Raw genomic sequence first — 25,571 nt, 5'->3', positions numbered from 1 at the left:
GTGGTTTGCTCACCCCTGGCAGAATTCACCAAGGACAAATCCCGGTGGCTGACTCAGCGGCACTGCGAGATTTCTTGGTGTTTCAACATCATTGTGAAGTGATGATTTTTCAGACAATACCAAATCATGGTTGGCTTTCCTGCAGCTGACTCCACATTCTAGCCAGACTTTCTCCTATCAACATATAAAATGCCACAAACCAGCTTGGCCTAGCAAAATCTATCTGACAATATTTTAGAGCAATTAACTGTGAGGCTATCTCAGTGTTTGCTTTGGTGTTTTTAAAGAAGAGTTCTTCCATGCTTTCCTTAGATAAAGCCAGCATGTGTCTGAATGTAATATTCTGGATGCTGGCAGCAGAGTTGCAAAAATCTAAGTTTATATTTGAGACTCCCAGTCGGATGTTGGAGGCAGCCCGTATGTTTGGCTGGCTGGATTTGACTGTGAGTTGTCACTGCCTGTGATGCTGTCTTCAGCTTTCACCACTAATCACACAGGAGTTCAGTTTCTAGGTATTCAGAGGAAGGGCTCTGTGAGGCAACAGGTACAACTTTGTTCTTTAAGTCCTAGCTAGAGCACAATCCTGTTTTGAAGCATAAGCCACACAGTGATGTGTACGTCCTGCCCTTGTACAGGAATTATAGAAACTTATTTCTATCTCTGTTAAAATTTGTAAACCCCCAGACTTTAGAAAACCATGCCTAACTCTATAAAATAATTTAAGCACGACACTGATCAACTTCTGTTGCTAATAAAACTTTATTCATATAAGATATTAAAGCATTAGAAATACACTCTATAAAAATCACAAATATAGAAAAGGCAATGTAATTAGAGCATTCTTTGACAGTGACTCATGAGCCAGTATGACTGATCACACTGGAAGGAACATATAAAAAACTCCATGTAAGTAGTTTTTTGTTAAACATGTCTCTAATCAAGGAAGACCAGATAAAAAGGAAATGAAAAGACATTGTCTTTTTACTACTCATCAAAACCAGATTTCTGCTAAGTATCTTTACAAAAACCCCACCCTTATTGCTGCATTCTTACAGCATTCTTAGTGGTTTCCTCCTTAAAAAAAAGGAGGAAAAGTAACTGCTCATAACGATTATCAAGCACAGAAGAAGAAATGAAGATCAAGCTGCAGAGTACATCTTCTGGCCTGGGAGGAGTTAAATGGAGGGAGGTCTTGCAGAAACCTCTTGCATTTAATACTCCGCTTTGAATGGGTAGTCCTTGTGATTGACAGCTCTGAGAAGAGAAAGACCTCGTTATTCAAGTACTGCAGAAAGTATCTTGAGCAGCATTTCCCTGTTGCAGTCTCCCTCCCCCACTGCCAATGCACTCAGGTTCTGCAGCTGTCATTAAACTGGACACGGGCTTGTGAGAAAGCCCCTGAACACCAATGTGCTGAAGGGAACGCTCCAAATGAATCTCCCTCCTGATGTTCCAGGACATGCCTCATTACCTGGGGTCCAGGCTTTAAAGTATGAGCTCTCCCTGGTTTTGGTCATGTATATTTTCAAGATGGGGGGATGAGAATACAGTCAGTAATAGGACTAATGGATAGTAAGGATAATAAGGAACATACGGGAGCACTGGAACTGCCCTCCAGTTCCTGTTAAAGGTGAGGATGACATCCATCTCCTTTTTAGACAGTTCAAAATCGAACACCTAGCAGGGAAAGAGGAAAAAAAAAGCTCTTTTTAGTTAGGTTCATGAGTAGTTAGCTATTAAGTGTGCTTCATGCACTTATGACTTGAGGTAGGAACACAATAAGCGTAGTTAAGCAATCCTCTTATTTCTCAGGCAAATAACAACCCTTGAAGTCATCAACAGAGTCCTTTTCTTTCCAAGGTGCTGTTCATAGCAAGGTCTCGCATTTCAGGGTGGCTGAATGCCAACACCATTGCACTTTGTGTTGTAATCCACAGACAAAATACTTTGGGTGCTCAGGATGTGTCACAAATACTGGAACTAGAGGTAAATTTTGTGTCACAAGAGAGGACTGTTGGGTATCAACTGCAAATAGTTGCCTTACTATTTAATCGTCTAAGAATTATTGCTAGGGGTTCATAGAAGAAATAACTCCAAACCCTATCACCATGGATTGAAAGCAACCCAGAGGTATTATAGAAGATGCCACACCTTATGAGCAAACATCCAGCTAAACTTCACTGCCAAGGGGAACCACAGCCTCAAAGTGAGACAAACAGTAACAGGTCTGGTGTTTACAGCTTGTTCCTTTACACCCTAAGGACTTGCTGAGCATATCCCCAAGGGCAAGTCCAAACCTGGGGCTCCCTTTCCACAGCAACAGAGCTCAGACAACCCTGGTGTAAACAATTTCTCTCCTAGCAGGAACAAAATGCTTTTCCCCAGATGGTTTGGTAGTGCTGAGCCCCAGTCTTCAACTCTCTGTACCCCCCTTCCACTGACTCTTAGGTGCTGCTTGGCAACACAGAGGGGCTACGAGTGTGGGTGCTTGTCCTGCATAAAACCAGGTAGCAGCATCTCCAAAGGAGGCTTCACCTTCATGTTTTCCTCAACACGGTGTGGTTTGTCAGACTTGGGAATGACAATGATGTCTCTCTGGATCAGAAAGCGGATCAGGACCTAGGAAAGAACAAGGAGGAGCATGAACACAGAGGCCCCAAGAGATTTATTCGAATACATTTTGTGGATTTTTTTTTTTTTTTTTTTTACAAACTGATTTATTTTTCTACAACCATATTTACTCTTTGGAAGAATACCAGTTTGCACACAGGAGTTTGAGATGCCAGGATTTGCTCATGTGTTTGCCAGTAGACTGGCAAAAAGTAATTGTTTCTGGCCTGTGTTGTTTCTACATTGTGACTTTCCAGGATTTGTTTTGCTTTTGTTTAGGGTAGTAGAGGGGGAGAAAAACTGTGATGCTCTGGCTTGTATTATATGAGTGCTCAGACTCAATGGGTATAATGATACTACAGATTATTTTGGGCTCAGAGGTAAGTACCTCACAAAGGTTCAGCTTTTGGAAGTCCATAAAAGGGAAAACGTATTTATAGAATTTAAAAGCCGTCCCCTCCCAAAAAAAGAACTGTTGCATACAATGTTTTTGTCCTGCTCTGCCTGTCTCAAGATATGATTGGCTTTGATTGCACGTGAATATGTGGCTTTGTTTGGAGCACAGATTCTGCACACCCCAGGCAACAACTCATTTGTGTGACTTGCAGACTAATAGACAGAAAAAAATCTTAAATAATCAAGCAGCTTTCAATAATCCTTTGTGAACACGAGCAGATGGGAGGCAATCAAGTATGTCTACAAATTACAGAACTCCTCTGAAGAATAACTTAGCTGGAGAAAGGAATAAAAACTTAGGAAGGTGAACACCTGAGGTAAGCATGTACCATTGCTGCTCAGTCCACCCCAAAACTTGGCATTCAAGACCTCCTTGAAAATAGCTGATAATTTTTATGAATGCTGTTAAGAACTTGGGCAGAATGAAGAGTCAAGTTCAGCCCCATTAGACTGTATCTCTAGAGAAAGCAGCATCTGCTAGGACTGGCCTGTAACACATCTGAGGAGGAGGAATAGTTTGCTCTGACAATCCCACTTACCTGGGCAGGGCTTTTATGGTGTCTCACTGCAATGTCCTTAATCTTGGGATCATCCAGCAGCGTGGGTTCCCCTGGCTTAGCCCTGTTAAGAAATAGAGAGATCAGTGGTAGAACGGTAATAGTTTCCCTGCAGGAACATTGTGTGACATAATCTGCATAAAAACAACAGCACTTTTGTCATTTTACCTGTATTATTTACTTAATTTTCTAATAATAATAATAATTTTCATAGCTCAAGCTGCAGCTGCACTGTTTTGTGCACAGAAAGGCTGAGATGCTCTCTTACCACGGGCGGTTTGGAGAGCCCAGGGGACTGTATGCAGTCACAGCAAGTCCTTTGGATTTACAGTACTTGACCAGCTTTTCCTGGGTCAGGTATGGATGACATTCCACCTGCAAGCACAGAAAGATGGTTGGTAAAGAGGCAGACTTTGCTGGGCTGCAGAGCATTACATTTTAAATCCTCTTGGGTGACGGAAAATGTGAAGACCTCCAGCATCATGGTTCTAATCTGTCTTACAAAAAAGTTATTAATGTCACAGCAGTACCTAGAGGCCTAGCAGAGAATAGAGCTTTCTCTGCTACATATTACCCACAGAAAGCAAAAAATAGATGAGAAGAGTGAACGTGTTATCTGTGTGGAAACTGGGAAATGAGCCTTCTGGGCAGGATTGCATCTTCACAGGGGCAGCTCAGGATGCCTGAAGTTTATTTTCTGCTCTGACGTACCCAACCTCTCCTTGCCTCGAAGAGCCTCCCTGATTCCTGAAGAAGCCCGGGGAGATGATCTGAGCTAACCTAAGGAAGCAAGATCACGGTGCAAACAGATGTTTGGGTAAGATGTCCTCGAACTGAAAGCAGCAGGAGCTCCATGGGGGTGCTGCTCACCTTGCCACAAGCCATGGCATGACCCCAGGGCTGTGTCTGTGCTGCTTCACGTGGCTCTGTGCTCATACCCAGCTATTTCTAAACTAGATCTTTACTACCAGGCATGGTGACATGAAAGATGTGTACAGTAGTTTGTGTGGGGATTTCCCTGGATATTCCCCATCTGGAAGAGACGGGCATTCAGCACCCTCAGCTGAGTGCAAAGAAGTTGCCTATGGAAGAAAATCAGAAGGTCCCTAAGCTGCTGCTGCTGCTGTCCTGTGATTACATTCATGAGGTACGTGGTGAGAGCCTGTTATGGAATTGAACACTTCAACCCTCCTTTCTATAATGAAGTTGAGTGGTTTATTTTATGTTGAAAAATGAGTTAGTCCAGTGTATCCCAGCACAGTCCCATGCTGGTGCAGAAACTCACAGCGGGGATTTTGCTGAATATATTTAAGACTACTCTAAATCTCTATTATAGGAATTCAGATAATAAATATATATTATATAAGTTATATATTATTTATATAGGACACAGATATTATATTTATATATTATATGAACTTAGGCATACTCTAAATATATATATACATACACACACAAATTCTAAATATATTTAGGAATACTTCTAAGCGGAAGGTTGCAACCTCATGGAAAGGAGTTGGATCTAGATAATCCTTAAATTCTACCTTCTAGTCCTAACCATTCTATGATTCTAGACTGCAAGGTTAGCTGAGGAATGGAAATAAAATTCTCACCTGGACCATTACAGGCTTGTGCTTCAGTCCTGGCTTGTTCAAGATTCTTTCAATCTGCTCATGGTTAAAGTTGGAGACACCAATGGCTTTCACCAGGCCAGCATCCACCAGCTCCTCCACGGCCTAGTGAGTAAGGACAACCAAGGTGTGGGAATGAGTTGGTGGTATTACTGTCAAACTACATTATTTTATTTCTCTCAAGCTTGTGACAAATGGACAAAGAACTCAGGCTAGATTAGATTACATGAAAGTATCTCAGTTAACACAAGAAATAGGATTTCCTAACTGTATGCAACACCCAGCAAGTTAACAGCCACACCTGGATTAATCTAAAGGGTTGGTTCTACCACTGTGTGTATTCAAGTGGTTTAGCCACAGCACCTACAGTGCTGATAGCTTTCTCCTCTTTAGCTTTACTAAAAACATCCCCTTCTTGCTCCCCAAAACAAGAGATAGAAACAGCTATCTGGCTGAAATACAATGTTGTGTGGCTGTCCTTCACACCCAAACACATCCCTCAATTTCACTTTGCACACAGATCTCTGCTGCATCTTTAGTGGTGATACCTGCTCTAAAGAGCAAACATTTACTTACCTCCCATGTGTCCAGAAAATCTGTGTCACTGGGAATACTGTGACCCTTGTCATCCAGGGGATGCAGCTCTTCACCAGCCTGTTATTTCAAGGCAGATAAAATACAGACTTTTTAAGTGTTGGACTTCCCACAGTGTACTTTTCCCACAGCACTTTTGACTGCATTTACATGCAGCGAGTTAGCAGGTTGTTTAAACAATATTGCATAACTAAAAATGATGAGTGTCCATTAGTATTCTCTTTTGGGTGAGGGCCGTATTTTTCAAAATCAATCCCTACATGCAAAGAATGTGGGGATTTAGTGATAATTATGTAACTTGGGCAAATCTGGAGAGAAGGGAACAGACACCTTCCAGCCCTTTTATTCTTCTTTATTTATTTTACAAGGATGTGGAGTGGGGGAAGAAGCACATTCTTTCTGTGCTATGCTTCATTTTTCACCATTGGTTACTTCAGACCAAGCCAAGCCCTCCAAAACCCGAGATGTCTGTGCTGTAACCACCACCCTGTGCTGGTTACCAGAAGCCCTGGGGGGCTCACACCTACAGCTCTCTCATTCCAACAGGCATGCAAAGCCAGACCCCTGTGCTAAAACACACCACTACTAAGTGAGCAAACGCTTGCTATTATAATTGGGGTTCAGGGAAGAGCCAAATGAGCCACACATCCCAGCCATGTAATGACGATGAGAATGCAAAGATGAGAGAATGCACCTTGTTCCTGGGCAGGTAAGGAGGAAAGGTGTGGAGAGCAGGACTACCTTGAATCCCATTGGGAAGTGCATCAGGTAGAGGTCGAGGTAGTCCAGCTGCAGTGCAGCAAGGCTCTTCTTGCATCCTACCTTAACCAGGGACTTCTCGTGGAATGTGTTCCACAGCTGTGGGAAGAGACCAAGCCCAACTCTCACTTTACAGCTCCCACAGGGCAGACCAGGGGACAGAAACTTCTCACTTGGTGGTCTGGCAGGCCAACTCCCTCCCCATGCTGAAGATAAGGATGTAACATTTCACTGTTAAGGCGGGACAAACTTACCACAAAGCCAGCAGTCATGAAGGAGTCAGGATTCCCACTTATGAAAAGAGATTTTCAGATACACTTGCCGGAGTGTTACATTTATATCTGCCACAGCAAAACTGTTAAGTGTTACAAGTATTTTTTTCAGCCTAAGTTTTGAGTATTGAGCAGTCACAGCTACCTTCTTTCTGTCCCTTTGAACTGTCCACAGTTGCCAATTTTATTTCATTTTTGAAATCATAATTCAAGATGTTTAAACAGAAGAACTCACAAGTAATATTAAATTAAGCCATGTTCTTTAACAAAAACAAAGCTTAATGTGGAAAATCTTAGTTATACACAACGTTTTCTGGTTTTGGTGGTGAAAACCCCAAGTCATAAATTTATTAGTTGAATTGTTCTTTTTGGTAAGGAGCACTTCTGAGACAAGTGGATGAGATAAAGGAATGAGGAAAACATAGAAAATACTTTGGTTTCTGTTCCCTTTCAGGATTACCATTTGTACATGACAGAGTTTTCAAATGTCTTGCTTAGCACTGATGAATCCAGACAACTGTCTTGTCTTTTCTTTTTCCCCCCCTTATCTTTCTTGTGTGTGTCCAATTGAACATTCAATATAATTGACTTAATCGATGTGAGGAAATTATTAGATGAGTTATAGCCGTGCTATCTTTCCTAAGTTGTCCGTGGTTCCTAATAAAGCCGAGTCCAAATCGCAAATACAGGATAGAACTTTTAAGACACAACAAGAAAACCACAAAGTGAATTTCAGAGAAGGGAATAGGTCCCTATGTTACTTTGCAGGTACAGCAAGGGTTTCTCTGCAAGAAAAGCTAAATGCTCCAATAATCTGGCGCCCTTGTACCTTAGTGACAATGAAGAGGTCTTCCCGTTTCACAACTCCCTCCTTGATCTTCTGCTGGATTGCATTCCCTATTTCATTTTCATTCTGGTAGAAATAGGCGCAGTCGAAGTGGCGGTAGCCTGCACCAATAGCAAATTTCACCACCTCCTCCACCTTTCCCGGGGGAGCCTGAAAGCAAACAGAAGCCAACCATGAGCTCTTCCATGTCCTCCTGGCAGGGCTCAGTGCTGTGACAGCTCCACACAGTCCCCCTTTCCAGCTGCTCCTGGACTTTCCTCATCACCTGCATTTAACTGAAATCCAACGGAGCTTCCAGCAAACAGCATTTTTTGCATGGAACGGGCACAGAGCGGAGTTTGTTTCTCCAAGCCTTTCAGCTCTGCCAGCACCGCAATATCCACTGTCATTTCCCCTGTCTGCTCCCTGTGTTGCCCAAGGAGCTTCGCCGCTTCACCTTCCCCAGATCTGCCCCGCGGGGGCGGGTCCGTGGCCAGGACCCCCCCTCAGACCGCGACCCCATCCCGGGGCCAAGAGCCGCAGCCGCTCGGACCTTTTGGGCGGTTTCTTTCGCTTCTTGTCTCTTTTTTTCCCTTTTTTTTGCCTTTTCCCCTGGCCTCTGTCGCCCCAAGGCCCCCCCGCTCCTGGCAGCCCGCCCGGTTACACAAGCGGCCGCCATCGGGCGCTCCGAGCGGCCGGGACACCGACCCCACGGCCCCACGCGGGGCACGGAGCCCGCTTGTTGAGGGGGGGTCCTTTCCTATTATATTTCCTTTTTTTACTTATTTGGCACCTCGGCATCTCCCGCCGGATCCCCACCCTGCCTCGCTACCTGCCAAGTGCCCAGCCCCAGGGCGGGTATCTTCATCTTGTTGCTGAGCTCCACGAGGGGGATGGCCATGGTGCCGGTGTCTGTCTGTCGGTCCGTCCGTCGGCCGGAGCCGGCCCAGGGCTGCCCGAGGCCGCTATGAGGAGCGGAGCTGGCCCGGCCCCGCCTCGCCCCACGCCCATCCCTCCTCTCCGCCTCGCAATACGCGGCAGAGCCGAGATGCGCGTCGGCATGAGGCTGCGGAAAGCCTTGATGCTGATTTAGCTGCTTGTTTGCAAATGAGCTGCCTGAGAGCAAGTGCCTCAGCCGCGGGCTTGGCGCTTTGCCGTGGTGGCATCGCCATCCCTGGAAGCGCTGGGCAGGTGTATGGATGTGGCACTGGGCAGGTGTATGGATGTGGCACGGGTGTATGGATGTGGCACGGGTGTATGGATGTGGCACTGGGCAGGTGTATGGATGTGGCACGGGTGTATGGATGTGGCACGGGTGTATGGATGTGGCACTGGGCAGGTGTATGGATGTGGCACGGGTGTATGGATGTGGCACCTGGGGGACAGGAGTTGGTGATAGACGCGGTGGTGCCGGGGGCCGATTGGGCTCGGCGACTTTAGAGTCTTTTCCAACCCTAATCGTTCCGTGGTACCACAGCTGAGAGAGCCTGATGGGCACTAGGAGAATTTCTGCATGAGGCAATGGGTGTCAATTGGAGGATTTTCTCGCTCTCAGGTGGTGGCAAATGGACCGAATTTTTCATCTTTTTTCCTCAAAAATATTAGGCTTACCTGCTGTTTACAGAGGAATTCATTAAGAGGGAATGTGGCCTTACCTTTTAGCTCAATTCTGTGTCCCCTGTCTTTGCAGAGGGGTGGGATCCCTGCAGGACCATTGCCTCAGTCTGTGTGAAAGACTTCCCTGGCCTCCAATTAAAATTTCACCCAGCGCTGGTAGGGTGTCAGAGGCTGCAAAAGGGATTTGTGATCACAGCTTGCCAACAGGTAGAGCTTCAGCCCAAATAACCCCCCTGCTCTTTGCTTAGGGTGAAAAGGCTGGTATTTAAAGGTGGCAGGAGACTTTGTACGAGCCCAGTGCCTCAGAAATCAAGAGCCAGAGCCTGGAGGGACTGGGCTGCTTAGCTGGCATCTGTCTGGGAGAAAATCTGCTCCACACTACAAAGCTGATGTAAGTTCAGCTTAGGCATCTCACACGTCACAGAGACTTTGGGTTTTGTTATCACAGTAGGGATACTTTGCTGCTTGAGTTCTACTTTTTCTTTTCCTATATTGCTGTAAACTTCCCCTTGCTCACTGCTGATCCCTGACCACCAATTTACACGCTGTGGCAGTTCCACTGGTGTCATCTTGTGACTTGTACAGTGTGAGCGAGATATTTTAAATAATAAAAGTGAATGTTTTATACTCCGACTTATAATGTTTGCCTATCAAAATATGGAGGCAACTGTAAATTATTGAGCCACTAACCGTGCTGTTTGATGTGATTTGTTAAAATTTATGTGCATTTGCATTATTTAAGCTGCTTTTATAGGACAGTATTTTCAGTTGGTTGGCAAATGCATGTTCTGGGTTTAAATAGAACCAAAATCTCTTTCTGTTCTGCTTAGCCTGGTTTCTAAGCCATTGGCTTAACCAAGCTTTATTGTCATCATTCTGTTGCCTTGGATGTCATCACACACTCCAGAATGGGAAAAAAAAACTCCTAAACTGATATGAAGCAGAGACAGAGGAGCAGGAAATCAAATTTTCAAAGTGGCTGATAACTCCAGTATGGTCAGACGAGAGCAGCGAGAGGAGGTGTCTTCTGTTGAAAACAAATATGGAAAAAAACATACATCAAACAACTCCACCCAAAAGAAGAAAAAGACAAAGCTGCTGCAAGAGATGTGATGAATGTGACAGAAAAGAAAGATCTACCAAAAAAAAAAAAAAAAAAAAAAAAAAAAAAAAAAAAGAAGAAAAACATCTGTTGAAGTTTTATAAATTTAGTAATGGTACGTTGTTTTTAAGGCTAGAAAGGGCCACACTCTTCTTCTTACACCGATCTCCAATTACACTGAAAAGATTTTACACCAAGCCTATGTCATATCCATATTACTAATTTTCTATTAAAGGCACTTGCTACAGAAATAGGAGCTGACCAAAATTATGTAGAGAATAGGCTAGAAAATGCTGAGATGGAGCTATTAAACTTACCTTTAATTGCAACAAGTCTTGCTCTGGAAGGTATAAACCCCACATAATTGCCTTCTTTTTTTCCCCCCATTTGTTTAGCAGAGCCATTAACAATTTTCATCCTTGTAAATCTTTATTCGAAGACATTAATGATTTTGGAGTGAACTTCCTGCAGGCCAGGGAGGAGCAGGGAGAGATTCCAGCAACTCAGCCACAGCATGGGCTGGCAGAGGAAAACTGCTGGAAAGACTGTTATGTGTACAGGCTTTTGTGTTCAAACATTTTTGTTCTGATTTCTTTGTCTGCATGGAGGAAGGTAACTCAGCATGTAAAGCCATATAAAACCTGACTTTATGAGGGTTTAAGAGGCTTTTATTATTTTTAAACTACTATTATTTGCTGGATGAAGTATGGGTGGTGACTGAGGCCCATCCACCTCAACTTTTTTACTGAGTCATGGTGATCTCACTCCCTGCAGAGCCTGGCAACTCCCCTGGGCACCCTGCCGTGCTGTTGCATCATTCAGAGTGTGCAGATACAGGCGGTGACTTGCCCTTAACCTTTTTATGGGTCTCTATCACCTCACTCCAAGTTTTCTAGTGTCTGCTTTGGAGCTGTCCCTCCTTTGGAGTGACTCTTCTGGAGAGTAATGGTGCTCCTTTCTGATCAGCTTCTGCTGAAATGCAAAAATGCAAATCTCTTATGTGGACAGTCCAGTGCTATTGGGAATGTTTTGTCTACACAGAATCATAGACCCCTTAAGGTTGGAAAAGATCTCCAAGACCATCAGGTCCAGCCCTCAGAGATGGAAGTTTTTAGGTAGAAAGCCCCAGCATGAGTCAACCTTGCTGTTAGTGTTCCTTGGGGAAACAGTGTGCATTATTTTCCTGAACTAATGCTGAGGAGCCTGTCACAGGTGTCTTCTCCCGCATAGCTGACAAAACATTGCAATATAATGATTGCAACAATAGTGAAACACCAAATTTGATTCTCTGAACTGTTAAGAAGGTAAGTATTGCTATTTATAGTTCACTAAAACTTGTTTTTATTTCCTGTGAGTCTAAAGGCATACCGGGCACCTTTACAGAATATGCAATGGGTGAAGGCTGAGACATAGTACAGAATCACAGAATGGTGAGATGGGAAGGCACCTCTAGAATTCATCTTGTCCATCTTCCCTGCTCAAGCAGGGCCACTGAGAGCAGGTTGCTCAGAGCTGTGTCCGGATGGGGGACACCACAACATCTCTGTGCAAACTGTGCCAATGCCCAGTCCCCTTTGCAGTAGAAAACTGTTTTGTAATGGTAGAGGGACCTTCCTCTGTCTCTCTTTGTGCCCACTGACTCTCCTGGCACCGGGCACCACTGAAAAGAGCCTGGCTCTGTCCTCCTTGCGCCTTCCCTTCAGGTATTTATCAACACTGGCAAGACCTCCCCCCCCCACCCCGAGCCTTCTCTTCTCCAGACTGAAGATCCTCATCTCCCTCAGTCTCTGTAACAGGAGCGAGGGTTTAATCCCTAAATGCTCGCCTGTGCTTTGGCTGAGTCACTTCCCTGTCACACCCTGGGCAGCCTGGCAGCCCTTCCAGGGCACCCAGCCCTCTGCACCCCCAGACTGCAGCCTGTGGGTGCAGGCAGCGTAAACGTGGCAGTGCTGTTCAAAGTGTAGCTGGCACTGTGCAGGAGGTGACCATTTTGCAGGGGGCCTTCTTGTAGGATGCCTGTGGCAGCCAGTGTACCCAAATTTTTCCCTTTTATACTGTACCCTGTCACAGTCTTCAGTGTGGTTCTGAATTGTTGCATACTCTCAGCCTTTCTCTAAAAACAAAAAGTAAACAACTCCCAATAACTTAGAGCAGGAAAGGTCTACTCTAACTGAGACAGAACTACTTCCATCCATCTTATTTGCACTACGTCATGTTCATGGATCTGGCAATGTCAGTAGGAAGTGGTACATCAGCAGTGAAGAAAGTTTTTGTGTGAGAAAAACATTTCTAAAGTGCTTTGATTGAGGCCCCCCCCACCCCCCCCCGTGAGTGTGACTGACAGTACCCAAATTCATCAGCAAGCTGTGGATTTTCAGTGCTCACTAAAATAATTTCCCTGCAGCAGCTGCCTTTGAAGTGGTTGCAGGACACCAGTTTTAGTAACACCAAAGTGAAACTGCTCACCAAAACTCTTAAGACCAGGGTTAGAAATTCCTTGGAAAGAATCACCAGAGCCACACTGCATCCCAAGCTATGTCCTCTTTCCCCACTATGGTGGTGCACTTGCTCCCCTCTCTTTGGGGCTACTCTACAGCCTTAGGGGCTCCTGTTAGGTCCTAAGTGAAGCCTTTTGAGCTTTCCTGGACCACACTGGGCTGTGCGAGCACCTCCCTGTGAGTGGGATGCCTCTCAGAGCTCATGAGCCCTCAAGTTCATGATTCTTGGAGGGCTGTTGCCAGAAGTTGATGACAGGGCTGATAACTCCATTCCTCTACCCACTGAGAGATGCAAAGGCATCCAGTGTGAGTATTTCACTGCACCTGAGAAATTTTTAAGAGGTACCTTTGTACAGACAGATGTAGATATCTCTGTGTCTGTGTGTGCATGCATGTGAATTGATTCAAATACCCTCTCAAGTACAGCAGGAATGGTGCTGTCTTGAATCTGTAATTAGGTCACTCTAGTAACTGTAATAAATCCAATTGAATCACTTTATAAATATTAAATTAGTCAATGATTAAGTGCTGCTAAGCCCTTTTGCACCCTTACCCTTTAGCACCATTACCCTTTGCACCTTCACTATTTTGCATCTCTGGTCTCCATGTAAATTATTCTGAACTGATTCTAATCCGATTTTCCTTTGTATGATTCACCTGTGTAGTTAGTAATGGAGTAAATCTTGCCACTGAACTCTGTTAAGTGACATCTTTACGAATTTATGTTAAAACCTGCTTTCACTAATACCTTTGACAGGGATTCTTTAAGCAGCCTAGCCCACTCATTTGCCACATCCATAAACACATACTTTAACTGTGTTCAGAAGAGCCTTGAGTTAAATCCTGTGAGGGCTTTCTACAGCTCAGCAGTTGTGCAGTCTGACTGCTGCTTATTCCCTGCTTTTAGGGCCTTTCGTCTCTTCCTTTCCTCCTCTGAATTTTGGAGTTCTTCCACTGCAGTTTTTTGAAAAGAGCTGAGACAACACCTTTGATCCAGATAAGAACCTTGACAGCTTAGGTCACCCGAGATTAGCCACACAAAGGAAGCGGGGGTGGTTGCTCATGGAGAAGAGTGTAGGAAAGTTTTGATGGATGAGGAAATGTACTGGTCTGGCAGCAATCCAGCTCTTTTCACTCTGAAGTGTTGATAGAGCTTTTCAGATACATGTCAGCCCAGCCTCACGAGATGGTTTCTGACTGTGAACAAACAGATACGCCAGAGTGGCGTCCAACAAACTACCTGAGAAGATACATACATTTAGTAACTGGGAATAATTGAATTTTAAATGGAGGGGATGATGGCTCATTGTTGTCGTTGCTGCTACAAGAGAATGGACAGTCTTTTTTTAAAGGCCTTATTAAAATAGGTGCTCTTGTGTCAAGAAGGCAGTATACAAACTGTTGGGAGGGGTGAGTTAAAAGCAGAAGCCTGGCCATTGTAAATGTGCTCCAGTGCCTGTGCAGCTGGGAATAACTCTTGATGAACCTGTGTGAACAGCAGGCCAGTGATCCTCAAGCATGGACAGAGTTTAACACTGCCTTTGTCCCTTTGTCTTGTGCCTCTGCCCAGGTGCTGCTTCGGGCATCCCCTGGTGAGCTGACAGAGATAAATATTCTCATTGTGTTTCAGTTCTGAGTTTGTGGCTGTCCCAGCTGCCTGTGCTGACTCACACAAGTAGAAATGGCAAGTAACCACATTTATGTACACAGAGTTGTTTGTTTTTATTACACTGTTACACTCCAAGTACAATTTTTTTCCTCATTTATCTACAGACTTGTATCTTACAGCAGAGTTTTCAGTATGGTTGGTGTACATGGGTTCTGTACAGAGCCCACATAAAAAGAAGGGGTTCTGTAACTCCCTGCAGATCAGTTTCCAAATGGAATTTTACAGCCTTCTTTGGCAAGAGAAGAGAACCATGTGCTGAAGCCAGTTCAGGGCAGATAAAATGACCATTTTATTCTCTTTCATTCAGAAAAATCAAATTATTAACAAAGCTGGACTATACTAACAATCCTGTTACAACGACTGCAACTTTTAAGTAGCTTTAGGAAAAACAGCCAACTTAACCATGTTTTAAGAAAAAAGAGAAAAAAATATGATTCTTTTTTCCTTCTTATCACTGTTAGAAGTATAAGAAAGCTTGAAAAATTGTCTGCTGTCATAAAAGAATGAAGATCTCAGGCCCCACCTTTCCCTGGATTGTGGGCAGGGCATACTGCCATTTGTCCTTCAATTTTGGCATAATTTGTTCTTGATCTTCAAGCTATTTCTTTAGCTGGAGGTATGTCCAAACCTTCCTAATGTATTTGTGTGACCCCCATAGAACATTAGCACTACCTGGATGTCAGCTGTGGACTTTTAATAAGAAATTATTATACTTCTAGGTCTTTTGGTTGTGAAAATTAAATTGCAATGTTTTCCCCTAGTACACAATCTCTTCTAAGTTTTCTTAGTTCTTCCTTCGCCTGATAATCTATAAAGCCTGATAACAGCACTTTAAGATAAGGAATTTTTTGCTGATCTTTAGAAAATTGGAAGGAAAGTGGAATCTTGACTGGTGGGGAAACCAGGGGAAAATTTGGGAATGACTTCTGTGTAGGAGGTGCAGGGTGTGAGATTAGACATGAGAAATGAGAGATCCAGAAAGAAAGGAGAGAGGCAGGAAAAACAGGGAAATCATACTCTTAAATGTAAATGTGTTTTTCATCTGAGTCCCACTGGAAGCAGCAAAGCACTTTAAAAATAAATAACCAAATGCACAGTTGCTCTTAAATAAGCTCATCTTATTTTGTCGTAGATCTTTTGCTGACATTGTTTTGTTATTGACGTCAGTGGAGGGTTCAAAAACAATTGAAAGCAGCTGTCTGTTTCAAATACACATTGAAGTCATCAGGAAAAGTAGTATACAGTCTTTCCCTGGAATATACTTGAGACTAGTCCAATATGTCTTTTCATCACAAATTTTAATCATCAGTTGCTGGCTGTGTTTATATTTGCTGCAGTGGGACATGTTCTAGAGCAGCTGTAACAGATAAGGGTGCACAGTAATATACCACTGGCTTTACCAAATCCATCAAACTCACTTTCATCTTGAATGCAATGTTATTTATTTTTCTTTTTTTCTCAGGCACTGTCAAGATTTTTCTCTCTTCATATTTTAGAGGATTACTTTCTTTTGAGGAAATAAAGTTCAAAGTCCATTGATTTGATTTCTTATATCTATTTGTATTGATATTTTGTGCTAGTGTATTAGGTTAGATGGTTTTTAAGCAGTGGACTTTCATTGCATGATTAAATTGATATATACTAACTTTAACAATTGACTCCTCTTTTTTTTTTTCCCCTCCCTAAAGTGACCCTGGGAAAAGCTGTGCTTTACCTGAAATCATCTTGTTTCTACAAGGAATTGTATGATTGCTGCTGTTTTTTCAGTCTGTGCCTGGTCAAAAGTGTCTCATGCAGAGAAGCACAAAGAATCTGAACTAGTACATGAAGAAAAGAGACTATTTAACTTAATATATAGTGGAGTACAAGGCCATCATATTTAGGTGAGGCAAGATGTGCTGTAGGCTTTGGTCATTTAAAACCCCTTCCTTCTCATATATCCAAGTAGGGAAGAAAAGAACATTGTCTAAAGAAGGCTCCTGACCACTGCAGGTGCCCTGAGCCCAGTCCTCTGAGCTAGAGTCAAAACATAAAGGGAAAAGTAAATATCATCTGTGGCTTGGTTTGGGAAGGAGAACACTCAGGAATGTCTGAAAGGGGGAAAACAGACATTGCCACAGAAATGCAGCCCCAAAAAATAAAATGCAAAATGTGTTTTATTACAGGATGGGTATATTTCTGGGTTCTTTGTATCTCCCTGGACCTGCAGAGGGTGCAAAATCTCCACACTGCTTAGAAGAAGCAGAATTATTTAATTCCCCTTGTATATTTTGCTTCTCTGGTATCTTGTAGCAACACTTCACCAGCACCAAGATCCTCTTTGGAAACTTCATTGTAACAAAAATGGAGATAAAAGCATTTATTACTGCAATAATTAGGGCTGTTGCCATTTAATTTGCAGAAGTCTTTTATTCTTCAATATCTAAACCTAGTGCTCAGCAATTCTCTCTAGCCTAGTGCAATTTGGTCTCTTGTCATCTTCTCTCTTTCCCTAATAATATGCTTTCCTCTTCATTTTCTGTTTCATTTCTGTTTTTCTGCTTTCTCTTTGATTTTAATGTGGGTATTTCTTCTGGTTAACTGCTTCTCTTGGAATTCCTGCTTCCAGCTTTAAGTGGTTTCTTTCACATCATGAAAACAGTGAAGGTAAATGACAAACTGCATGGCTTTGGTTACACGTTTTATTTTCACATGATTTCAGCAGTACCTAGAACAACAGAATAAAATATCTGAGACATTATTATGATTTCACTTCATTTATTGCCACTGATTTAGCAGAGGTCTTCCATGTGAGAAAGTGTGACAACAATGTTCAGGGGAAAAACTGCTTTTAAAGTGTAGGGGTTTCTGGGATAAAGTTTTTCTGCCTTCAAAGAAAGCCATTCTGTTCTGCAAATCAAAACACATGCAATACCACTCAATTAGGGCAGTATTATTAGGAAAAAAAAACCCTCACACTTAAAATACCTGTCAAGAGAGGGGCGAGAGAGTTTTAAGGGTGTGGTGGTAAAACTTGTCTAACTCGTCTAACTTTCCATGTTTCATAACAAGAATTTTTATTTTCTTTTAGTTTACTTTCTTTGATTTGTGGTTTGGTTTGTTTGTTTGTTTGTTTTTAATTCATAGCTGTCTTCATACCAGCTGTGAGAGGGCTGGGTTACAACACTGTTGGAGGTACATCAGCCTTTCAGGTTGGTAGAATTTACAGGGTAAGCCTTTGTGTAGGAACGAGTGGGCACTTTGGTCAAAGACTTCTGTGGGGTTCTTTTTAAGCAAGTCTCATAAGTTTTCTGGCTGCAACAAAAACTTCTTTTGCAATGACCTGGTTATATCTCATCTTTGGGTTGACGGGAAAACAAAAATCAACCTGGATGCCAAGAGGCAAAACCGTGCTTGTGCCAAGGACCAGCACAGATCCTCATGTTCTCTGCGGCTGCAGAGGATGGTGATACTGGAGAGAACAGAAAAACCTCCTTGAGGCTTGTCCTGATCCTGCTGAAAAACAGTAGGAAAATTTCATCTTGCCTCTGATACCTACCCAGTGCAAGTCTTTAGGTCAGGAGTTTCAAAATCAGTTGCTTAGATAGTGTAATTTGTATTTGGAGATTTTTAGTAACTCTGATTAAGTCTGAGCATGCAGTTTTTCTAAGATGAAAACTATTAATTGTAAATAAGTTGTTTGATTTGAAGATATTATTAGGATAATACTGCAGTAGCTGTATTAACATCATAATGATAATCTTTTTATGTTCTTTGATTCCAAAAATTGCAAGATTTAGACCTGCAAGGAAGAACACAGCATCCTTATATAATTTGGTAGGGAAGAGAAATACTACTGTTCACAAATGAAAGATTAAGGGCTTGGGGGCTAGTATGCACCCATCTGCAGCTCTGTTATAAGCCAGTGATATTGATACATTAATAATTTAGAGAGAGGTGTGTGAGTGGCTGCCTGCTCTTTGTGCAGCAGGGTGGCCCTTCCTCGGGTGGGAAAGCTGGGGGCTCCCAGCTGGGATAATGCTCATTTCCTCACAGGGGCATGCAGTGCAAGCAATGTGGCAGAGGAAACACTAACGATGGAGCTTGTTGCAGTCCATGGACATTAGGTGATAGAGGCCTCAGGATCAGGGAATTATTTTGCAGGCTTCCTTGTTAAATTGATCATAGACACAGGGGAGTGCAGGAGAGAGCCTTTGTGCAGCCTAGACAAAGCTACACCTCCTGAAAGATGAAACAGTGCCTTTGGATTTATTTATGTGCCAGGACGTGGGAGAATTGCCTCCCTGAGCAGCCAAGGGTTTCTTGGCTTTGTGCCCCAAGTGTGGGTGGCAGGGATGGCTGGTGGCAAGGGAGGGGTGCCACACAGATGGACCTGCCAGCTGGGTGTGTGAGGTGCTGGGATGCTGAGGCTTGAGCTGAGCACAGCTCCAAGGCAGTATTTTAAGGGCAGCCTGGCCTGAGTGGAAAAGTTTAATGTGCAATTATTTTGACAGTGCAGTAACTAATATTTTTATTAAGCTCAGGATGGTAAGACAGAAGCCAAAGGGATTATCTTCACCCTCAGGTATTATTCTCTGTATGGAGGACAATTTATTGTTTCCAAATATTATCATTATGTCCTTTATTATCAGCTAGCACTTTTAGAAATCTGGCTGCAGTGTTAATTTTATTTTCCATGTATCCTAGGGCATGAGAACTGACAGAGAGCTTTGCTAAGAGAACAAAAAAACCATTAATTTTAGTCCTTTTTGCTGATGTCTTTGATTCTTTAATTTTTCTATTAAAAACTACTAAAGAAACTGATAGAGGTTCATATGGATTTGGCAATTTGACATCCATCAAAAGTGGAACTAGTTACAGGGGTAAATAAGAATTTTAAAATAAAAACTAGATCTGTGAGGGGTTGCTGAAGAAAGGCAGAGAAAAGGAAAGGTCTTAATTTGCAATCCATTCCAAGCATGCTGCCTCCAAGGAACTTAATTACGCAACAACTCTCTTATTGCAAGAAATTGTTCATACAACCCGGAAGGTTTCTAGTACTTCGAGTGCTGTTCCTGCAATGAATTTACCAGTTGAAAAAACAGGCCATGTTTCATGTGTACTCGTGTTTGTGAAGAGAAGGGATTTTTTTATATATGGGGAAGGACAACTTTATGGTAAGGCAGGTGCTGCTGCCACTGGAGCCCTGAGTTCTTAGTGGCAGCTGTAGCCACAGGCTTGTAGCAGTGTGGATTGTTAAACTAATTTCTTTTTTTCTTCCTCTCCTCTCTTTTTTCTTTTCTCTCTCTCTTTTTTATTTTTTTTTTCAAATAGCTTTCATTTTTTGTGAAAAAAATATCAAGTATCAAAAGCCCTAAGAACCTGAAAACCTTTCATCAGCTTCAGATTAGGCACATTGAGTCATCCCCAGTGTGAGCTCCCAGTTAAATCTGGGATAAGATTACCACAATGACCTGACTAAGCAGAGGTCAGTGTATTCCCCAGTGTGGTTTGGGAATTCAACACACATGGCATAAAATTAAACATTTTTCAGTAACATTTTTTGCTGTTTTGGTGAAAATCATTCAGGCATTATCTTTTTGCAGTTCCTTGCAAATACAGATGAGAGCTTCTGTCAAATTCTTGCTCAAGAAGGCATCATCTTAAATTGAAATACTATGATTATTTCTGCAAAAAATAACTGAGTGTAGAGGAGAACCAAGTTCCTGATTTATTTTTGGAGACAGAGAGAGAGAAAGGAAGATTCTGTCTTTTCTAAATACAGAATGCTTTTCTGGCTATCTTTTTAAGTGAACTAACAAGTCCTTATAAGGAGAAGCTGAAATCCTTGTCAGGTGTTTCTTACACACAACAAGCCTGTGAACTTTAATAATATCAGGATATTCAGATCTTCACAAAATAAAAAAGAGGACTTAAAGGGCTTTCTCATCAGAACTACAATAATATTTTTCAAAACTTTCATTTTTGTTTAACTTCAGAATCCAGGTGTTCTCTGAAATACTTATTGAAAACCAGATTCACAGGTATCTGAGGCTGAAACACAACAGCTCCTGAGCACCTGCATCGCATTTGTTATAAGGCTTATCTGAGGCTGAGTTTTAGCTTTCCCTGGGCCTGACTGAAACCCTGTGAAAATCAGGGGAGATGTTTCCACTGCATTGAGTATGCATTGGAACAGGCCCAGAAATTTCCCTCACTTTTCGACTGTAGCATCCAAGACGGTTCAAACCAGCCCAATCCTGTGGCAATCTGATCCTTTAGGATTCTCTCTCGGCTTTACACTTCTTAAGGCACAAAAACATCTCGTTCCTGAGTTATATCACAGTGCCTGTGTTGATGTCCATGATGTGCCAACCCCCTTGTCTGACTTTTCCCCAGGAAAACTTTGGAGGGAATTAATACTCTAAAAACGATAAAGATTAGATTACGCTTCAGTTCATTTTTCCTAAATCTAAAAGTGCTTCGAAGAAGAATTTTAAGCTTCACTACTCAAGTCCCTGCTAGTTTGGAAACCTCTCAGAGTTTCTCTGCATGGTCTGTGCTCACTGATAGATTTTGGCTTTAAGTAAAAGCTGTGAAGTGTTGGGTGTGGTATTTTTGTTAAAGTTTGAGGGACTGTACTACCTTTACAGAGTGCAGCAAGTCCTTATCTGAAACACTGCATACACAGAGAGGTGGAGTCCAACTGGAATTAAACTGCAGTAGACATGGGGAAGCATGGCTGGTTTAACCAAAGGAGCCTTTCTTTTAGGAAAAAATCCAAAGTGAAACAAAACCAATTGAGCGATTGATGCCAGGGAGGGAGGAAGGGCTACTAATTTAAAGTTGATTTGAGGACAGCTTTTGAGCAAAGTAAATTTTTTGAGGTTTTTTTCAGCAGCCCTTTCAAAATGGGAGCAGCCCAAAAGTGGGTAGGTGTCATTTCAGTTGCCTTGAGCAGCCAAACTAAAACATGTACCAACCATTCACTGTTCGACAGATTTGAAAGAGAGGAAGTAAACTGGATTAGAGCAGGGAGAGAGAAAAATCCTTTGGCACTGGATTTGCTAACGAAAAAAAGTAGCTTCAGAAATGCTGGGTGGTAAGATCCTAATGCAGAGCAGATGGCAGTTTTCACTTCAGCCAGAGTCAGGATAAATTCTCACATCCTTTATAGATGTTATCCTCGCTAAATAGCTCGCATAAAAACAACACAGGCTTTAATTTTCACTGAATTTTTACACAGATTTAGCTTTCTAGAGTGAAACATATTTTATCTCTTCATGAAGATAAACTCTTTGTCGTGCCTTCAGCTAAGGACATTTGGCATGTTTATTTCTAAGTGTCACACAGACTGACTCTTTTCTTCCCAGCAGAAGTACTACAGGTACCCACTGAAATGTTTTCTTAAAAAAACAGTGAGAAAACTTGAGCTGCTGAAGGCAACTCCCATTACCTGTGCAGGCACTTCATGTCCTCTCTGAACAACAGAGGTTTGTGGCTGTTGGGTTTTGAACATTCACTACATCTTAAAAATAGATTTCTGTTATTAAAAGAGCAATCATCTTTCCCCCTTTCAGTCTAGGAATTCCAGAGTTAAATATTGTGTGAAAGAGAACCCATTTGCTTGGTCACTTCCTCTGCAGCTCAAGGGAAAAATACCAAAAACCAAAATACCAAAAACATAAGGAATAAGCAGAATATATCTACAGCAAATGATGTGAATATTTAGATTTGCTCAGTGTCTTGCTGATCTCCTTGATCCTCAGACAATCCACCTGAATGGGAGATCTCAGCTGTGTGTTCTGGTAGGGCTGAGAAGAACTTGTCTCTGCTGAGCTGCTGCTGTAGGTTGGCATTACAAAACTCTCTGATGTTTTTCCTTGTCTTGGTAGTGGAGACAGAAACTTCATAAAATCTCCATTTTGCTATTAACTTCTTACACCAACTGGGAAAAAAAAAATCGCTTTCAAGTCTCCTTACTATCAACTTCTGACATTCTAATGACTTTAAAAAACGTTGCTCTTTTCCACTCCAGCAGGCTGAAAGAAGATTACACGGTTCTTCGTGTTTTATCAGAGCGTTACAAATGCTATTTCTCTGACTTCTTGAGAAGAAGCTCCTCCATCTTTGCCATAAATAATTAGTGTCCCCAGATGCTCCATGCAGTTGCACTGAAGCTTTGTTATACTGCCTCTTTTATTTCACACTTGTTGGGTTTATGTGTGGAATTCGTTTTTTCTATGCTGCTGATTTGCAAACAAAACAGATTGCTAATTTGACCCGTAGAAAATGACAGGAAACTGTGCTGAGATGAAACACTTGACTGCTTCCAAGTGTTTTGTTGTACATGCTGGAAGACATCCACACAGTCAGGTATGTTAGTCAGAGACTGGTGTGTAATTTTGGACATGGAGTCCCTTTTAATGTGATTCTGAAGTACTGACCACACCATCACAGCTGTGCTTGTTACTCTGCTGTTGTACCTTGGCTGTAGAATACATTCTTTCATTTGCCATTTCACTGACTTTCATAGCCTTGTTAGTTGACCTCTACTCATAGTTACATGGAAATATATACACAAAAGAAGATTTTTGATTTTTAATTTATAGAAACTGCTGAAATTGCTATTTTTCTCTCTTCCTTTCCCATAATTTGGGTGGATTTTTAACTCCTTTCCATATCACTACAAATCACAAATCTTCTCTCTTGGCTAATTCACATTTCTTTGAGCCAATGGCATAAAGTAGTCTTGTAATATTTATTTACTCTTCCCTACAATGGTCAGCTTCAGAATAGTTTCTCTAATGCTAACATCTCTCTATTGAAAATCATGTCAGGTTTCTCCAGCACTCCTTACTTGTCATAAGTAAGAACTTATAATATGTGCCACGATGTGGGTTTTTTTTTTTTCCTCTCATCCAAATCTTTATAGGCTGCAGTCAGATCCACAGGGAGCAGAGAAAAATCTGGGCATTTTAATTTCTGATGATGGCAACTTTTGTTGTACTATCCCACACAACTCTCAGCTGTTTGCAGAGGTGATGGCTGTTGGTGTGGTAGGTGGATAAGGAAGATGAGGAAGAAAATGATTCTTGTCTAGCTGAAGTCAGTAAGAGTCTTTCTTGACTTCTAGATCCATGATACTACAGCTCTGCCTATAATTTCCCTTTTACACAGGAGAGTTCCCCTCAAAAACATTCAAATTTAATGTCAGGGAATGCTTGGGATGAGGGATGTTCTGCTAGGAACACACACCTTTTTCTTGCCACTTCAAACAGCCTACTTCCGTTCTGCATTACAGCATCGTGTTTTCTTTTGCTGATTTTTTTTTTACTTAATGCTCTTAATTGCATACTGTTGTGAAGATTATGAGCAAAGTAAACAGGATGATTTGTTATCTGTGCTTTCCATTAAGTAACAGCATTCTGTGGGAGGTGCAGCCTGTAATTGCTCTGAGGAAACTGTACAGAGTGCTGAATGAAATATTAGTCTAGTTTGCTAATGAATAGGTACAGAACATTTCTTTGTCTTGTGGTCTTAATAATTTCATCTAAATACCAGACTGCAATCTGATGGCCTTCGTGTAGGGTACTGCCTGTAGGCAGTGGTTGGTCCCACAGCTGTGTGTGGCTCTTTCTTGTTGTTTTATGTCCATTGAGACGCTTGGCTTCACTGCTGGGAGAAGCTTTTTCGAAAGCTGCCTCAGATACAACTGGAAAAGGCTTTCCAGCCAGAGGACATTTCTGTGTAGAAGATTTCACAATGGGGCATCTGAACTGGATGTGAAGAGCTTTTCAGCTGGCTGGATGAGATACCTTCAGGATTAGGCTGTCTCTTGCCTGCACTTGCAGTCAGTTCCCATGAGCTGCATGGCTTTCTTACCACGGCAGCCCTTTGTTACACTCCCCCTGGGTTACTGTGCAGCTCCTCTCGCTTTCCTTCTCCTGCTTCTTGCATTCATCTTCTCTGTAGTCCCATTTGCTTCACCTTTGCTGCTTCTTTTAGCTTTACAGACAAGCACAGTTAAAAGGGAGTATATATTGCGTGGCATCAAGGTGATGCTTTGATTGTGGAGTTAATCTCCTGTTTCTACCCACAATGAAAATTCGTGTAACACTTTTCCCCTGATTTAATTAAAAGCAGCAGTGCCAGAACTGCATACACTGTTTTGGGGTATTTTGTTTGTCAGGTTTTGTTCCCCTCTTTTTTCCTGTTGCTATTGTGATCTTCTTCCCCATTTTCAGCTGTTAAGGGCAGGGACTCTGCCATATATAAATCTGAAAAACATAAAACAAAACAGGGAGATGGGCATCTTATGAGCCTGACTGTGACAGGTCCATGCTTGGAGAACTTGTGTCTGGGGGAGTCAAAGCCCTGTCTTGTCCTTCTGCTCAAAGCAGCCAGTGATTTCTCCTCTTTTCTGGCACGTTCAAGTTCTCCTTCTGTCTCTGCACTTCTGCCAGCACCTAAGAAATTACCTGCTTTTTACCTCAAATTTACTTGAAATGCTGAATGTTTCTAAACATTAATCACTTACCTGGGTCTCCAATGGGCATTGTTTTCCTTCATGTGTTTGCTGTGGCCCTGAACACCCAAATTCCCTCAGCTTGTGCATCATTTGCAGTCCCTTTGCTGCGAGTCACCAGGGCTGTAAAAGAGACTTGTACCATGGGTGTTTTTTCATGCAGCACAAGAGGAAATAAGTTCCTTTCAAATTGTGGCACTAAAGTAAACTCCTGGCTCAAGACAACCACAGGGATTTCACTGCTGAGTACAGGGCAGATTTTGCATTTCAGAAATACAAGGCAATACACTTCTTGTTTCTTTGCAATTATCTTGAGATAAGCCAAATGTGGGGAGAAATGATCTTTGGAGATATTTAGGCCAGGACCCTGTGGATGCAAATTAGCCTTAATGGCTCCAGCCAGCCTCACCTGGCCTTTTTTATACTTCCTATTTAAGCATGTGGCCCAGGGGGACTTGGGTTGGTCACACACA

At 42.4% G+C, this 25,571-nt stretch overlaps 1 protein-coding gene across 2 annotated transcripts; it reads right to left on the bottom strand.

Annotated features, from left to right (window-relative positions):
• Window positions 1-740: 740 nt before the first annotated feature.
• On the bottom strand, window positions 741-8,719 carry LOC104692295 (aldo-keto reductase family 1 member B1-like). 2 transcript variants are annotated; one of them, XM_039571569.1, is made up of 10 exons: window positions 8,538-8,719; window positions 7,709-7,876; window positions 6,590-6,706; window positions 5,831-5,908; window positions 5,237-5,359; window positions 3,892-3,998; window positions 3,606-3,687; window positions 2,536-2,619; window positions 1,595-1,677; window positions 741-1,254 (listed from the first exon to the last, which is right to left on the bottom strand). In XM_039571569.1, the coding sequence occupies exons 1-10, from the start codon at window positions 8,604-8,606 to the stop codon at window positions 1,212-1,214; spliced, it is 954 nt and encodes a 317-aa protein (XP_039427503.1). In that variant the 5' UTR covers window positions 8,607-8,719; the 3' UTR covers window positions 741-1,211. The 2 variants fall into 2 exon arrangements, with proteins under 2 accessions (XP_039427503.1, XP_039427502.1); XM_039571568.1 differs by lacking the exon at window positions 6,590-6,706 and having other exon boundaries at window positions 8,538-8,705.
• Window positions 8,720-25,571: the final 16,852 nt, after the last annotated feature.

Source organism: Corvus cornix, chromosome 1A (assembly GCF_000738735.6).
Source record: "Corvus cornix cornix isolate S_Up_H32 chromosome 1A, ASM73873v5, whole genome shotgun sequence".
Taxonomy (NCBI): Eukaryota; Metazoa; Chordata; class Aves; order Passeriformes; family Corvidae; genus Corvus; species Corvus cornix.
This window is presented reverse-complemented; position numbering and strand designations above follow the sequence as displayed.

Coding starts and splice junctions, on each gene's coding strand:
- LOC104692295 (XM_039571569.1), bottom strand. CDS start 8,606: ATGGCCATCCCCCTCGTGGAGCTCAGCAACAAGATGAAGATACCCGCC. Junction 7,877..8,537: donor TGGGGCTGGGCACTTGGCAG/GTAGCGAGGCAG, acceptor GTTTGCTTTCAG/GCTCCCCCGGGAAAGGTGGA. Junction 6,707..7,708: donor ACCTCTTCATTGTCACTAAG/GTACAAGGGCGC, acceptor CTCTTCCCACAG/CTGTGGAACACATTCCACGA.